The sequence below is a fragment of the Pimephales promelas genome, chromosome 23, assembly GCF_988280905.1.
Source record: "Pimephales promelas chromosome 23, fPimPro1.hap1.1, whole genome shotgun sequence".
Lineage (NCBI taxonomy): Eukaryota > Metazoa > Chordata > Actinopteri > Cypriniformes > Leuciscidae > Pimephales > Pimephales promelas.
Genome location: NC_142791.1, coordinates 24,092,931 through 24,110,896, shown reverse-complemented (window position 1 = coordinate 24,110,896; position 17,966 = coordinate 24,092,931). Strand labels below are relative to the sequence as shown.

Sequence of the window (17,966 nt, the reverse complement as noted above, 5' to 3'; positions counted from 1 at the left end):
GGCCATGATGGACAAAGGCCAAGGGGCAAATTTGGGATTTTTAATGACCACAGAAAGCCGAGACCTTGGTTTAACGTCTCATCCGAAGGACGGGATGTTTTTCTTAATCCTGTACTTGTACGCATTAGATTGGGGTAAATATTCAACGTACTGCATGAAATACTTCTGTTGAACACAAAAGAAGATATTTTGAAGAATGTTGGTTATTAAACAGTTGATGGACCCCATTGACTTCCACAGTATAGAAAAAATATCATGGAAGTCAATGGGAACCAGGAAATATTTGGTTACCGACATTTTTTCATAATATCTTTTGTGTTCAATAGAACAAAGAAACACATACAGGGTTTGGACTAAGCTAAAAGTGAGTAAATGACAACATTTCAAAAAAATAATTGGTGAACTATACCTTTAAGAACATGCCCGGCGACGTCACCGACAAGGACACGAACACGGCCCGTCGAACAGCACAGACGGAGTTTCCACACGGAGAGTTTTAGGCGGCGGACACACAAGGTTTGTTTTGATCATTGGCTGTAAAAGAAAGGTTTCGATGCTTTATTTTATTGTACTATGTAAAAATATGTGTATGACATTATACATAATTACAAAAAAATATAATATCAATAGTATATAAGGTGTTAGTGAATTCAAAGAGGTATGACTGATTTAAACACTAAAACTGTACAACACATCTTCGTGTGTGCTCGGATTGGGATAATATCGTCCAGTTTGTTAACGAGTATAAAAGCAGAATCTTAAAACGTAGTGAATCGCTTAAGTACACAACAATTAAAGGCGTGGAGAAAGGCCTTTCACTGGGTGGTAACGTTACAAACGATCAGATGTTCTTGTTTCCACTGATCATAATCATGCTGGGTTATTATTATCTTCTTAAAAACTATTATATAAATACGTTTTTGCTAATTAAAATAACGCTTTGGTAAATTGAAGCTGTAAAAAAAACTAAAACTGAAGTTAAAAAAATGAAACCTAAATAGTAATATAAAAAGAAAACGAATACAAATGGCAAAAAGACAACAAAAGTACTAATATATATATATATATATATATATATATATATATATATATAACTAATACTAAAATAACACTGCATAAAGTTCTGTTCATGTCAGTTCAAAACTAAATATTTAAAACAAACAAATAAAATAGAAGCGTTTTCGCTGGTGTTGTCTTTGGAACCCACGTTATGCTAGAAATAATATCTCGCAAAAACCAGTTGTGTCATTATTTACTCACCCTCATGTCGACCCAATACCAGTATTCTGTTATTTCCATCGACCCAATACCAGTATTCTGTCATAAAACGAGTGCATACGACTCATGCGCTATATTACAAGTCTGCAAAGAACCTTTAAAGTTTCACGTAGGGTTAAAAATTTATGACCGAATTCTTCATTTGAGAGAACTGTATTTTGCAGTAATTATTGCACAAACTCTCCCATCAGATGATGAACGAGTGGAGTCCTGTTGCGCAGGTGTACGACCCCCTCAGAGCGGGCAGTATCGATGGCACAGATGTGGAACCGCATGACAGAGCCGTGTGGAGGGCCATGCTGGCCCGCTACCAGCCTAACAAGGGTGTGACCGGTGACCCTCACCTGACGCTGTTCGTGGCACGGCTGAACCCGCAGACGTCTGAGGACAAGCTCCAGGAAGTCTTCTCCAAATTTGGAGACGTCCGCAGGGTGCGTCTGGTCCGAGACATTGTGACGGGTTTCTCCAAGCGCTACGGTTTCGTCGAGTACAAGGAAGAGCGCTCGGTGAAGAGAGCCTGGAGAGACGCCAACAAGCTGGTCGTGGACCAGTACGAGCTCTTCGTGGACTACGAGCAAGAGCGGACGCTCCAGGGATGGATTCCTCGCCGACTCGGAGGAGGTCAAGGTGGCAATAAGGAATCCGGTCAGCTGAGGTTTGGAGGCAGGGATAGACCTTTCCGGAAGCCCATCAATCTGGCGTCCATGATGCCCCAGAACCGAGCAGCTGATAGATGGGACGCGTCGAGCGGGAGGGAGGAAAGGCAAAGAGACCAAGCACAAGATAGGGAACACGGACGATGGAGGGAGAGGAAAAACGATTGGGGTAGAGGGAATGAGCAAAACGATAGAGGTTACTACAAAGAGAAAAGAGACTCTAAACACCACCGGGACAGAAGCCGAGAAAAAGACTCCAACAGAAAGGAGGACAGACGACACAGAGACTCTCACCGAGATCGAGAATAAACTTTGCATGCATTCAAGACTTTCTTTTCTTAGTCTAGATTGGTTTTTACTGCTGCCATTATTTACTCTTACAGAATGGACTGATATTAAAGGGATACTACTCCACTTTTTTTTTTGGAAATAGGTTCATTTTACAACTCCCCCAGAGTTAAACAGTTGAGTTTCACCGTTTTCAAATCCATTCAGTCAATTTTCTGATATTTAGAAGAATATCAGTAACCAGACAGTTTCTGGTCTCATTGACTTTCATAGTATATATTTTTTCCTACTATGGAAGTCAATGAGACCAGAAACTGTCTGGTAACTGATATTCTTCTAAATATCAGAAGGTCGGCTGAATGCATTTGAAAACGGTGAAACTCAACTTTTCAACTTTGGGGGAGTTGTAAAATGAGCCTATTTCCAAAAAAAAAAAAAAAAAGTGGAGTATCCCTTTAAGCTGAGTACATTTTCAATTTTGGGTGAAGTATACCTTTAAATTAATTTTTAATAATTGGATTTGTACCATAGAACAACTCGTTTGTCATACAAATAAAGTTGCAATGACTACCAAGATGTTTGAAATGAAGAGCAGCAATTTCTGACAGTACATGGTATAAAATAGTTTAATACACAATGAGATGAGTTACGCATAATCCTTCATAATGATACATTTGATCCAGTTCTTGTTGCTGGATATCACTCTCAGTTCTGGAGTTTGTCATCACGTTGAGTGGCGTACTAGCTGTTCAACAACTGAATTACTAAACTTCTTAATCACAAAGCTTCCACACTTTACCACCTCTAAACACAGTGAAAGCACCACTCAAACTATGCAAAACCGCTGGTGAATGACGTTTGTCCATGTGACAGATACTTCAGCCAGATGCTAGTAATAAACTATGGGTTATTAATACTGTGCTGCAGAAACAAGCTTTGTTTCATGATTCTAGGGTTTAAAGACATTATCCAGGTTCTTAAATGCAGAACCGATGACATGCTGTCGATTACCACAGAAAATAAGTTTGATTTGCCCCTCGGTAAACAAACGCTAAACGACACGTGCAATGATGAGGATGATGTATAATAGAAGTATAAAGTGCATTACAATAGGATAAATGGTCAAATATAGTGTGTGGTTAAAACCACTTTCATGACCATATGACGTGATACAGTTCACAAGTTTGGGGTCAGTAATATATATATATATATATATATATAATATATAGAGCCAGACCGATATTATCGGCCGATATTAGGCATTTTCCAAAATATCGGTATCGGCAGTTATAATGGCCGATAAATGAATATTTCAAAAATAAAGTAAAAACGGACGAAACACGCTTCAATCATCTCTCCTTGGCCTGTTATATTGAAAATGTATGTTTTACAACTTGCAGTATGACGTTATCCATTGCTAAATTATGGCTCATCATAGACTAGATAACCACAAAGCCAGCTAATACCCCTATCATCAGTGGAAGACCGCTAACGTTAACATTAATGAGCTTGGAAACCATAATGAACTTTTTCTGCCTAAATAAAGTAATGATTACTGCATTTATAACTAGCGTATCTCTAGTTACAGTCCCTGCATTGTAAAATGTAAGTTAGACTTGCAAGGAGTGAACATTTAGACAGAGAAAAAGTATCAAACGTAGCTTGTGCATAAAAGTTAGCTTTTCTTTTACACGTGTGAGAAATCCAACGACGCCAAGTGTGCGTTGCAGACAGTCATTCTGTAATGGATTTAGTATCGCTAAATAGTAGGTTTTTGAAGGCAGGCAGCAACTGATGATTGAAAATGGTTTGATGAAGCTTGATGGAATGAATTTAAAAAGTGCAGGTAAAGGGATAAGCATGCATTGTAAATATAAGGTAGATTATAAGGCAATGTAGGGACTAATTATTATTTTATTTATCAGAACTTTAATATAATTTGATGTTCCTCTGTTCTGTTGTGACAAAAGAAACAAGTTTCTTTTTAAAATGCTTTATCATATTATTTTAGTTAAAAGTCATAAATAACTACAAATAACTAATGTTAGGGAAATCTGTTAATGTTGTGTTGCGCGTTTCTGAAAAAAAAAATAATAATAAATAAATAATAATCGGCCGATATATCGGAATATCGGATTTTAAAACCCCAAATTATTTGTATCGGTATCGCCCTTCAAAATCCTTTATCGGTCGGGCTCTAATATATATATATATATATATATATATATATATATATATATATTATCCAGTAAGGACGCATTCAATTAATCAAAAGTGACAGTAAAAACATTTATAATATTAAAAAAGATTCTATTTCAAATAAATGCTTTCTATTCATCACAGAATCCTGAAGAAAATGTAAATTTTCAACATTGATGATAATAAAATGTTTCTTGAGCAGCAAATCATCATATGAGAGTGATTTCTGAAGGATCATGTGACACTAAAGACTGGAGTAATGATGCTGAAAATTCAGCTTTCATCACAGGAATAAATTAAATTTTTTAAATATATTAAAAATTGAAAATGTGAAATAATATTTAAAAATATTACTGATTTAATGCCTTGGAGAGCAGAAGATACTTTTAATGGGAAATGTGACCTCTTCCCACAAAACATTATTCAAAAGTACTGAAAAATAATAATAATAATAATAAGTTTTGCCCCAAATAACATCTGTTACCAACTGAAGGACAAGTCAAAGTAATTTTCCATGATATCTACAGCATGCCATGGAGGATGTCAGAAGAAATTAAGTTTTGAACGTCATATATTCCTTTAAATTCTCAACATTTTACTAATTAAGCTACTGTGCAATTTCAAAAAAAAGTTTTAAATATGATTCACCATATAGGCTAATCTTTTTTCAGGCTTGGGTATAGCTACGTAAAATCTAAAAAACAAATTTTTTTTTTCAGCCACATGCATATTCATGGTTACTTGTCATTGTGTCTCGTTCATAATTCAATTTGAATTATAAATATATCTTATCTACTTAAGGCATCTTCTTTTTAAACATCATCAGAAAACTCTCTGAAATCTTCTATTCTCCCGCTTACAGTAACTTATCATTTGCAATAGCAATAAAATGTCTAACTATCTAACAAAATAGGCACATAAAACCCCCTAACAGTATTTTTGGATGAAGGTAAGGGCCACAATCTATCAGTAACTCGAAACAGCCCCGTCCCCCGTGTTCCCTTTGTGAGCTCTTGTCTCGTCTGACCATGAAAGGGAGCGTAAACGTGGCATACGGTCACATGGTGCAGGTTAACGGTTAGTGGAGCGGTGTGTTGGTTACATGTGTTGTAATGCCTCCTGGGCCTGTTCTGTGTACACGTCCTCTTTCACTGCCCACGAGCCCAAGCCGTCTCCCATCTGCGGCATCCTCCTCTGCGAACCTCGGGTTTTGTCCCGGGAAAAGAAGCTAAACCTGGGAATGAAAGACAGGACATCAGCATCATTTGTTTTCAATGCCATGCAAGATTGTGTCCATAAACTATGGTTAAAGAAATAAATTGATTCATATACGTTTGGGCTATTGTGAAACAGTCTCAAGTGTAATTTTTTATTGATGATTTATGGTTATATTGCACAAAGTAATATCATATTTCACACCAGAATTTAAAAAAAAAAAAATGCATGAAAGAAGTTAGATTTTTCCCCCCCATTATGTTTATAATTTGCTAATTCTCATTACCATAAAGCAAAAAAGTTTAGATTATGCTTTTCTAAAATAAAAGCATCATGAATAAAATGAAATTATTATATTAAATTAATAATAATTCAATTCACAACTGTACTTAGAGTAAAATGTCGTCATTTTGACAAATATTATAAATATAACCTCAACATTTTCTGACAATATATATTTTTTGCAATGTTATTTTAGAATACAAAAAAAAATGCAGAAGGTTTATATTTAAATATATATAAATATACAAAATATATGTGTATTTAATTGTCTATAATTTGATTTTGGGACAAAATATGATTCTTTTGGCATCATTATTATTATAAAAATAACTATAAATTCTAAATTCTAATCTATATCTATCTATATCTATATATATATATATATATATATATATATATATCTATATATATATCTATATATATATATATATATATATATATATATATATATATATCCTGAATATTTTCTGACAATATTTTTTTTTACAATGTTATTTTAGAATAGAAAAAAATGCAGAAAGTTTATATTTAAATGTATATAAATATACAAAATATATGTCTATTTAATTGTCTATAATTTAATTTTGAGACAAAATATGATTCTTTTGGCATCATTATTATAATAAAACTAACGATAAATTCTAAATTATATATATATAAATAACCTGAATATTTTCTGACAATATATTTTTTTTGCAATGTTATTTTAGAAAACAAAACAAAAAAAATGCAGAAAGTTTATAATTAAATATATATAAATATCCAAAATATATGTGTATATAATTGTCTATAATTTGATTTTGGGACAAAATATGACTCTTTTGGCATCATTATTATAATAAAACTAACTATAAATTATATATATATATATATATATATATAAAACCTGAATATTTTCTGACAATATTTTTTTTTTGCAATGTTATTTTAGAATACAAAAAAAATGCAGAAAGTTTATATTTAAACATCCAAAATATATGTGTATATAATTGTCTATAATTTGATTTTGAGACAAAATATAATTTTTTGGCATCATTATTACTATAAAAATAACTATAAATTCTAATTCTAATATATACATATATATATATATATATATATATATATACACACATATATATATATATATATATATAATATATATATATATATATATATCCCACATTTACACATATAATATCTTGCAAGACATGTTTCACACTACCATAACCGTCACACTACATATCCCTACATCATTACTAATGTCTTACTAATGTCAGAAAGCATCTCATAAATGCTAAAAATTTAGTTGGTTGTGTATTCGTACTCTCGCTTGACATTCCAGCTCATTCAGGCAGTGACAATCAAGTGTTCAATCTTTCTACGCATCTATAAAGCACACACTTTTAGTTGGCACGATGTAGTGACACAATGTTATATAGTTGGTTACAGCGCAGCACGAGTGTTAGAGGAGTGAGCGGGAGTTTGATTCTGACTGGCTGATTCTAACGATCCTCCTGCTGATTGGTCGTACAGATAGCCCCACAATCAGCCAATCAGAATGTGCTCTTTACAATGATCAGTGGCTCTAATGAGGGGGTGAGATGAGGGGGGCATGCAGCTCCATCACATGCAGGGAGGATAAGGGTGTTAAAACAGCAGACAACACAAAGGTGAACCACCAAAAGGTCGTACAAGGGAAATAAGTCGTCTGATTGGCTGTAAAGTGGGGTCATCTGCAATCAACCCAGCCGCCACCATCGGCATAATGGCTGTGAAGATCCTGTTACAAAGAGGCACAGATATGGAGAGTTGAAAAGAGAACCTGTTTCTAAAAGAGTCTTCAGCATTTCAGATGCGAATGGCAGCATTAATGATGGTCATGATGTGTCATATCCTGTCAGAAAACTCTGTGCGTCTATCAGCCTGCAGTTGAGCGAATGTGTAACTGCTTTTTATGGTCTAGTGTTCATTTAGCCCAAACAGCATGTCACGGGTTCAATTCCCAACAAATGCATGATCTAATAAAATGCATTCGTTGATTGCAATTAAAGTTGCTTTGTGCTATTGCACAGTTCTATATGTAAAGTTGGATATTATAATCAGCTTTATTCACATACATGCAGTATGCTCACAAAGCTATATTCATACCAGAGGTGGGAGTAAGTCACTAAATCCAAGTCTCAAGTTAAGTCCAAGTCTTAACACTGTCAAAAGTCAAAGTCAAGTCAAGTCATTCTGTTGTAAGGGTCAAGTCAAGTCAAGTCACAACTAAAGCCCTATTCGCACAGGATTAGTATTACCTGGGGACCACGTGTGAATTTGAAATTACCCACCCACATCTGAATTTTGTGTGGCACATTCGCACGGGATAAGCGAAGCCTGTGATTTTACTCGAATTTACTGACTTATCTCCCAGATATGATCTCATTAGGCTATAGCTTTGAAATGTCTTGTCGTTATTATGTCTAGCTGTATATAATAAACAGAAGAATTGTCCTTACCGTAGCCTATCCTGCTAAACATGTCATTCATCTCCATCTAATCGTTCTTTTTGTTTTTGCTCTTCTGATGGTATAGCTTTCTCTTTCTGCAAATTTTATAGTTGTACTACTAGCGATATGACCCCACACCCAAAATAATATCAAAACACTTCAAATCAGCCTCTATTCTCCGCGAAAGATGGATAAAAAGGCGCAGATGAAACAAAAAACTTGAAAAAAATGATATACGATCCGGCCAAATCACAGAGATGTCGATTCGCACGGGACTAATATTATCACAGGATCTCGGTGTTCGGCGAAATATAGTAGGTAATTTGCGGGGGAATTTTTACTTTACAAATTACAGACATGGCCGATTCGCACAAGATCACAGACAATCTCCGCAATTATTACAAATTACTACAGGTCACCAGATAATACTAATCCCGTGCGAATAGGGCTTTAGTCATACCAAGTCACACACAGGCTAGTTTTACACATTTTTTTTATCTCTGGGACTTTTATTACTTATTTAGGACAAAGAGGCCTGATGGGTAACAAAAATAAATAAATTAACTTGTGTGTAATAAATAAAGTATCATTAAGAAGCACTTTAAATGCTCTAAAATAAAAATAAATTAAATGAACACAAGTAAACAAGAATTAATTAAACATTTCCCATCTTTTAAAAAAAAAAACAACTAAAAAGATATAGGATTCTAAATTAGTACTGTATGCCAAAGTTTGTATGTTCTTACTCTAAATATCCAGGTGATTTGATCCCATAACAATATAAATATTATATGGAATTTTTAAGAAAACAAATCTAATCATTTAAATGATTTAAACCTGGCTATTTTTTAATACGTGGGTTTTTATAACTGACGTTCTCAACTACATTCTATGTTACTTTCTCCTGCCTGCAACATTTATGTTTCGTCCCGCTCCCGGCCACAAAAAGACTTTTTTTCTGTACGCCTACCTCCAAATACTTTCAAGTTAGCCTACGTGCCGCCACCATACACATCAGCATAAATGATCCTGATAAATTAATTGTTACTAAGGCATTAACACACAAACCATTGTTATAACAAACAAGCAAGCTCCTGCGTGCATGGTTTGGCATGAGTCATGACTATGCGCTCCCTTAATAATTCCTAAAAAGCTGACAGTTCATCGCAATCTCACACATCTGTTATTATCAATGAAGCTTTCATAATATATACACTTTGTTTGATATAATTAGAGGATTTTTAGGTTTTATTCACAGATATTTGTAGTTTGCAGGAGTCCCGCAAATTGTTTTATTCTCCCTCAACCCGCACACACAGAGTGCATTACTGCCCGCGCTCCCTCTTGTGACGTATAAAAAATAAAAAAAAATCACAATAATTCATTTCAAGTAAATAGCCAGAAGCCCAAGTCAAGTCTAAAGTCACAAGGAGCAAGTCTGAAGTCAAGTCGAGTCTTTTCAGAGATCTAGTCAAGTAAGTCTCAAGTCTAGAAAATTGCGACTCTAGTCTGACTCGAGTCAGGTCATATGACTTAGAGTCTCCCACCTCTGATTTATACTATAGCAAATCTCAACTGCTTGATTGTTTATTTTCTTGCTAAATGTAACTATATTATCGCCCAGCTCTTCCTGTAAATTTGGATATATAACTTTATCTGCATACATACAGACATGGGGTGATATATATTGTACTATATAGTAGAGCCAGACCGATATATCGGCAGGCCGATATTATCGGCCGATATTAGGCATTTTCGAAACTATCGGTATCGACAGTTATAATATGGCTATATATGTTATATATGGCCGATAAATGAATATTTCAAAAATAAAATAAAAACGGACGAAACACGCTTCTACCATGTCATGAGTGTTGGAGTTGTATAGTTTGTCCACCAGAGGGCACTCTACACAGTTCCTGTTGGCAACACTCGTAGAGTTGGTCACGAGACATACATTGCTTGAATAACAATTAAAAGAACATCCCCATCAGTTCTCTTAACTCAAATAAGCATGACAAAATTTGTGACTATCAAGTACAGTTTTGCTGCTGTTAAATAAGCCGAGAGTGAAGCGGAATTAGCTAGTAATAGTTACGTTACGTTGTTATAGTGTAGTTGACTGACTGTCCTTTTAACTTTTGACAATGTGACTGAAGTATTTCTTTAAAGGTGCCATATGGAATAATTGAGGTAAAAATATCCAAAAAATGAGCTACACACATCAAAAGAGTGAGAAGAAATAAGTGCAATGATGTCATTAAAAAACTGGCAAGTTATAGTGCTGCCGAGATATAAACCTAAATTAGCATGCTAAATTATTAGCCCCGGCCCGGCAGGTGTCGTAATACCAGTTTCGGCCATGGGAGGCGGTATGCGGGCGGGCAACGTTACCACCAGCCAAACTGCAGTAACCACGAGTAAGTCGCGCTCGCGCCGGCTTGTGTGTACTTGAACCTGATGTCATGTCGTGATGTCGTGTGGAAATGCAGCCCACTACTACATTTCAGTTCAGGGATGAGTTAAATAAATGATTGGTCAGTATTATGCATGAGGAATACATTTTGGTAAGTTGTAACGTATCTTTCAACAGTGTTCGTGTTCTTTTACCATTAGCTAGTAGAGATGATCGGTTCACGTGCGCTAGGGATCTGTCGTCTAACATGTACAAGCGCCAAAACTGCATTTATTGTTTGAATTGCGTAATAAAATGAACAGAATCTGAGAGCTGAGATCGGTCTCTGTGTCATTTTCTGTGCATGACAAAATGAATGTGGCGTGAGAGTGTGTGAAAAGTTGTGTGTCTCACGGTGAATTTGTGAGAGTTGGCATCTCTGAAAGACGCTAGCTTGGTCCACATCAGGGAATGCTGTCTGTCAAATTAATTCAAACTAATGATAAAAATGTAACATGAACAAAACGAATACCATAAACTAAAAATACCTGGGCTTTAATTTTCCCATATCGCCGAAATGCACCGGCTTGTCTATGAGACGGCCTTTATAATTTAGTATTGAGATGTTGTTCATTTAGTCTCTAATCTCTGAAAATCTCCAAATGATCCACATGAAACTGCGATCTTCCAACCTTTTACTATTAGTTTTACTGATTAATATGCGCGAGGGAGACCGGCTCGCCCGTGTTGTTTGAAGACATGAGTGCACGTGGCCGCGGAGGTATTTTTCTGGAGGTATACTGCCGCCATCTGGTATGGAATATGGTGTATGATTTGATTTTTTATCCCAGAGGGCACCTTTAATAGCAATGAGACGTATCATCTCTCCTTGGCCTTTTATATTGAAAATGTATGTTTAACAATTCGCAGTATGACGTCATCCATTGCTAAATTATGGCTCATCATAGACTAGCAAACCACAAAGCTAGCTAATGCCACTATCATCAGTCTGTTCTGTTGTGACAATAAAAGAAACAAGTTTCTTTTTAAAATGCATTATCATATTATTTTAGTTTAAACTCATAAATAACTACAAATAACTAATGTTAGGGAAATCTGTTAATGTTTTGTTGCACGTTTCTGAAATAAAAAAAATATATTTATAAATATCGGCCGATATATCGGATTTTAAAACCAAAAAACATTTGTATCGGTATCAGCCTTCAAAATTCTTTATCGGTCGGGCTCTACTATATAGCAAATATCAGCTTGTATCGTCACAAAACTTTATTATCACCCAGCTCTAAACTGTTAAACCAAGGCAGAAGATATTGTTTCTGTAAAGCTGCTTTGAAACAATGTGTAATGTGTGACAGGAGCTATATAAATAAATATGACATGACTTGAGAAACGCATGAACATCTACATCATTGCCCACGACGCACATAGTTCAGCCCTGTTCCTGTGCTAAACCTAAGCAACATTTTTGTCCATCATATGTGCTCTTGACACAAGACCAAAATGGTGCTGGTTTAGAGGATTAAGTATGTCTGTAATATATGTATGTGCAAGTGTGTGTAGAAGTTTGTCTCTTTTAGTGGTACGCACAGTCGTTTTATCCCCGACTCGGGCTGAAAGTTGGAGCGAGAGCTTGGCCGTAGGGTAGGAGAGAGATCTGGCAGCGGCGGCCCTGTTTCCTCCTCCTGTTCTTCACTGTAAATGTAAATGTCAAATCATTAATATATACTATCAAAAACTATATATATTATATTATTTGTAATAATAAGTTATAATTAAGAACAGTTCATGAATGTATGAAATTCCTTAAAACATGTGCTTGACCAAATTGTAAAACTTTAGATTGCTGACCTTCTGTAATAGGCGATTTCCTCCTGCAACATGAAGACTTTAGCTTTCAGCTCATTGCGCTCATGCAGGACGTCCCGCAGCTCTTGCAGGGTGAATCGCGGGCGGTTCGGGTCTTTTGGATCTAGAGTGGACATGTCATCATCACACAGCGCCTCCTGGTGGATGAGAGGAACACTTACAGTCACACACACTAGTCTTCATACAGAACAGGCTGCTTTAAACTAACGACACACACATCTTCATTATCAGACACACATCACCACAAGAAGACAAAAAACACACCACAAGACACATTCAGTTGTTTCTAAAGACCCAATAAAATTGAAATTAGAGTTTGCTGGCTTTTAGTTCAAATCTGACAACTGATATTTTCCTAAAAGCTTTACATATACACTACTGCACTAAATATAAACCTCAAAGGTTTGGGGTCAGTGAGACATTTGATTCAAGAAAACTTTGATTTATTAAATTGATCAAAAGTGACAGAACAAGATGTTACAAAAGATTCTATTTTGAATAAATGCTGTTCTTTTGATCTTTCTATTCATCAAAGAATCCTGAAAAATGTGCATCACGGTTTCCACAGAAGCAGCACAACTGTTTTCAACATTAATAATAATAAAAATAGGATCATGCGACACTGAAGACTCGAGTAATGATGCTGAATTCAGCTTTGATCACAGGAATAAATTACATTTTACTATATTTTCAAATAGAAAACAGTTATTTACAATTGTAATAATTAGGGCTGTGCAAAGATTAATTGCGAAATTTGTGTTCACATAATATATTTGTGTGCTGTGTATAATTATTTTGTATAAAGACATATGCATGCATGTATATATTTAAGAATTATTTCCTGTATATATACTGTATATATATATATATATATATATATATATATATAAATATTTTATATATGAATAACACATTTTCTTAAATATATACATGCATATGTGTGTATTTATATATACAAAATAATTATACACAGCACACACAAATATTATATTAAACACAGTGTATAATTATTTTGTATAAATACACACACATGCATGTATATATTTAAGAAAATGTGTTATATATATATATATATATATATATATATATATATATATATATACACAGTATATATGCAGCAAATAATTCTTAAATATATACATGCATGCATATGTCTTTATATATACAAAATAATTATACACACACACATATATTATGTTGTAAACACAAACTTTTATTTTGGACGTGATTAATCGCAATTAATCTTTGTACAGCCCTAGTAATAATATTTGAAAAATATGACTGCATTTTTGATTAAATAAAGGCAGGCTTGGCGAGCAAAAGAGACTTCTTTCAAAATCATTAAAAATCGTACTGAGCCCCAACATTTGAACAGCAGAGTACATAAGAAATAGATAAAATGATGAATAGCGGTTGAGCACTTCCTGTTTCAAAGGGAAATATCTCAGCAAGATAAAAAAAAAATGGGTCTTTCACACAACATCCCCTTTACTTTCATATCACACGGCCATTGCAGGTTTATGACAGTTGACTCTGATTGTAAATGTAAATGAACTACAGTGCATTACAGTAGACCGCAAGCTCTCTGTTATGATCTACTACGATCTCATGATCATCATTTAATTCAGTCACATGGTTTGCATTCAGTACAAACACCTGTCCTGCACACATGCAGGCTGCAGTTACAGTCAGGTGACACTCTTCACAATGAGTGTGTATCTGTGTGAAGGACTAGAGCCGTTAGTGCAGGACCAGCTGCACACACTCGTGCAAACAGTCGCAGATATGGGTCAGGTGTTAGTTTACACTCCATGCTATCCTTAGAGCTGCTGCTGGAGGGTTACCCTTAAAAACACAGCTTCTTCATCATCATCATCATCATCCTCCTCCTCAGTGTCTTCTGTCAGGGCTCTTGGGGCCCCTGTGTGTGGGGTGAAACAGAGGGGACCTTCCTCGATCTCCAGGCCCCCGGCGAGGAGCTCAGAGGCTAAATCCTGACCCCAGGATGGGGCTGCTTTAGTCAACTGTGGTTACACAAACATGTGGATTGCAAATTGCAACCAACATTTTATCCGGAGTGTTTGTTTGGGTGAATAGTTCAAATAAACAACGGAACAAAATGGCACAAAATCAGAGTTATAAAAACACAATTTTTAAAAAAAAGGAGTTTTGTTTCTTCTTTCGGGTTTTCTTTGCCAAAACAAAAGAAAAAAATGCAGTCTTTCACACTACATAATATTAAAAGATTAAAACAATCACAATTAATCTCACGACCTTTTGCTATTATTAGTGTGATTTGTCTCAAATTTTGATATTTCGTGCAGAAGAAGTTAAGCTATGATAATAATTAAATTCATTCAAAATTGTCCAAATAAATTTGATTTCTAAACAAATATACCATGCCATTGTTCTCTCGCCATTATTTACTGATACAAGCCAATGTCAAATGAAGTAAATCTGCCTTAAATGTAACTGTGTTAAACATTAAACTCATCTCTGAGGTTAAAGGGATAGTTCATTGTGAAATTAATTTTTGATATGTTTTAGCTTACCTCAAGGGCATCCAAGATGTAGGTGTCTGTTTCGGCAGTAGTTTCAATTTTGATATTTTTAGGTCAAACTGTTCTTGTCTGTCAGTCATATAATGGAGGTCTATGGTCACCACCTCAAAGAGCATGCACAGAGAAGTCCAAATTAAACATGATTTAATGACTCGTAAATGTAAGTACACATTGATGGCCTAAGACACAAAACGAGCGGTTTGTGTGAGAAAACGAACAGTATTTATATCGTTTTTACCTCTTGTAATCACAGCCACAATGCGCCCCCGTGCCCTCAGATAACTTGGACTTGACTGTGGTTACAAGATAATAAAAATAATAATAATTCGTTACATTTATATAGCGCTTTTCTGGACACTCAAAGCGCTTCACATAGAGGGGGGGATCTCCTCAACCACCACCAATGTGCAGCATCCACCTGGATGATGCGACGGCAGCCATATTGCGCCAGAACGCTCACCACACACCAGCTTTCTGGTGGAGAGGAGACAGTGATGAAGCCAATTGGTGTATATGGGGATGATTAGGAGGCCATGATGGACACAGGCCACTGGGCAAATTTGGCCAGGATGCCGGGGTTACACCCCTACTCTTTCGAAAGACATCCTGGGATTTTTAATGACCACAGAGTGTCAGGACCTCGGTTTAACGTCTCATCCGAAGGACGGACAAGAGGTAAAAACGATATAAATACTGTTCGTTTTCTCACACAAACCGCTCGTTTCGTATCTTAGGCCATCAATGTGTACTTACATTTACGAGTCATTAAATCATGTTTAATTTGGACTTCTCTGTGCATGCTCTTTGAGGTGGTGACCATAGACTTGCATTATATGACTGACAGACAAGAACGGTTTGACCTAAAAATATCAAAATTGAAAATACTGCAGAAACAAAGAGACCTACATCTTGGATGCCCTTGAGGTAAGATAAAACATACAAAAAATTTATTTCAAAGTGAACTATCCCTTTAACAACTGAACACTGGCAAGCAACCATCGATAATACTGTATATATTTGCACCACACTGCGGTTCAAAAGTTTGGGGTCATTAAGATATTATTCTGCAAGGATGCATCAAGATGATCAAAAGTGACAGTAAAGACATTTGTAATGCTACAAAAGATTTCTATTTCCTTTTCGATTCCTGTTTCTATCCATCAAAAAATCCTGCAAAAATATGTATCACAGATTTCAACATTGATAATAATAATAAATGTTTCTTTTTTGAGCAGCAATTCCTTTGTCAGCATAAGAGACTTAAAAATCTCACCAACCCCAAACTTTGGAACGAACTTGCAATGCAAATGACTTTACTTAGTTCTGTTCAAAAATCTCAACTGCATTTGATTTCTAAACAAACACACCATGCGATCACTTTATCATCATCATCATTTGCTGATAAACAATCAAATGTAAGCATATGTGCAAAACTGCATTAAATTAAACATGTTCGATGAATCCCAAAAGTTCACAGCCCTAATTAACAAATAGCTGCACTTCAAATATACTGTGTACTGATTTATCTTCTCATCCTAGATTCCCCTGTGACTCACTGATGTTTCATTCTGACTCATTATGGTCACCATGTGAACATTCCAACGCTTTATATCACACTTACTTCCTTTAAATAGAAATAGAAATGACTGAGTGCTGCAGTTCAACACTGAAGTGGCTCAATGCATAGGAATCAAGCAGAGACACAAGCAGGTTGTATTTTCCCCCACATGTTTTAACTATCTTTTCTATTATGATATAGCCAGTCTAATAAAGGCTTTTTATATTTTCTAAAGAAGAGTGCCTTGGATTTCCATTTCTCTATGACGTTGAAATCCCAACCCCAAAAAGCACCTTCAAATACCTTTTTGAACTCCCTGAGCACCCTGGACATTTTCTCTCTTTCCAACAGAAAATGTAATTTCATAACCCATTAATGCTTTTGTGTCACCTGACAATCAAAAGAGTATGTGCGCGTTTGCCACCACACATCAGGATTTCTGACCGTAAGCATTTAACATCGTTCTTCCGAGCAGGTTCGGTCACTCTTAACACACCTCACAACACAGGAAAATCTGATAAAATAATCTGTTGAACCTTCAGATAATCTGGACTTCATTTAGGACTGTCGGAAGGGGAGAAATCAGCCCGAATATCTTGTGGTGTGGCATTAGCAAAAAACGTCATGAGTTGCTAAACAACATGCATGTCTAAAACCAACACAATCGAAGCAACATCCATCTCCACTCATGTACCTTTGCAGGTGAGGGTGGTCCTACAGGCTCCTCTGTCTCAGCGCTGGTCTTGCCTTGCTCTTTCAGTCGCTCCTTAAGACGGGTCACTTCCTGCCGCAGGTTCCCGAGCTCCTGCTGTCTTGCCTGACCAGACGCCTCCAGCTCCACCTTCTGCTGGATCAGGGATTTACCTTGGGCCTCCACCACCGTGATCTTATGCCTCAGGTCATGGTTGATCTTCATCAGCCGGTTCAACTGCTGCTGGAGCTGGAAGACATCCAACAGCATTTGAAATGGATACTTCAGGATTTAGCATTTAGCTTTATATTAGTAGAAAACCTGTAGTATTTTCGAATAACCGTGCTTTCCACCCTCATATCCCCCTGAGACGAGAGATTTATGTATTTTTTGTCTGGAAAAAATCTTCCGATTCCGATGAGGATTTTTTTGGCCAGAGGCTAAGGACTACAGTCAGTGTCAGCCATCTTGTTTTGGAAGCT

The 17,966-nt window shown here is 35.9% G+C and overlaps 2 protein-coding genes across 3 annotated transcripts in view; one reads left to right on the top strand and one right to left on the bottom strand.

The window, feature by feature from the left end:
- Positions 1-430: 430 nt before the first annotated feature.
- On the top strand, positions 431-2,418 carry snrnp35 (small nuclear ribonucleoprotein 35 (U11/U12)). Its single transcript, XM_039675735.2, has 2 exons — positions 431-516; positions 1,470-2,418. The coding sequence occupies exon 2, from the start codon at positions 1,470-1,472 to the stop codon at positions 2,241-2,243; it is 774 nt and encodes a 257-aa protein (XP_039531669.1). The 5' UTR covers positions 431-516; the 3' UTR covers positions 2,244-2,418.
- Positions 2,419-2,830: 412 nt separating this feature from the next.
- rilpl1 (Rab interacting lysosomal protein-like 1) overlaps positions 2,831-17,966 on the bottom strand; it is a 21,125-nt gene continuing 5,989 nt past the window's right edge. The window contains exons 4-8 of one of the 2 annotated variants that reach the window (XM_039676584.2): positions 17,488-17,733; positions 12,657-12,811; positions 12,396-12,500; positions 7,593-7,680; positions 5,515-5,655 (exon numbers count right to left, since the gene is read on the bottom strand). In XM_039676584.2, coding sequence (XP_039532518.1) covers positions 5,650-5,655; positions 7,593-7,680; positions 12,396-12,500; positions 12,657-12,811; positions 17,488-17,733 — 600 coding nt within the window. In that variant the 3' untranslated portion in view covers positions 5,515-5,649. Of the gene's footprint in view, positions 5,656-7,592; positions 7,681-12,395; positions 12,501-12,656; positions 12,812-17,487; positions 17,734-17,966 lie in introns of both variants that reach the window. The other variant, XM_039676583.2, reaches the window with a different exon arrangement.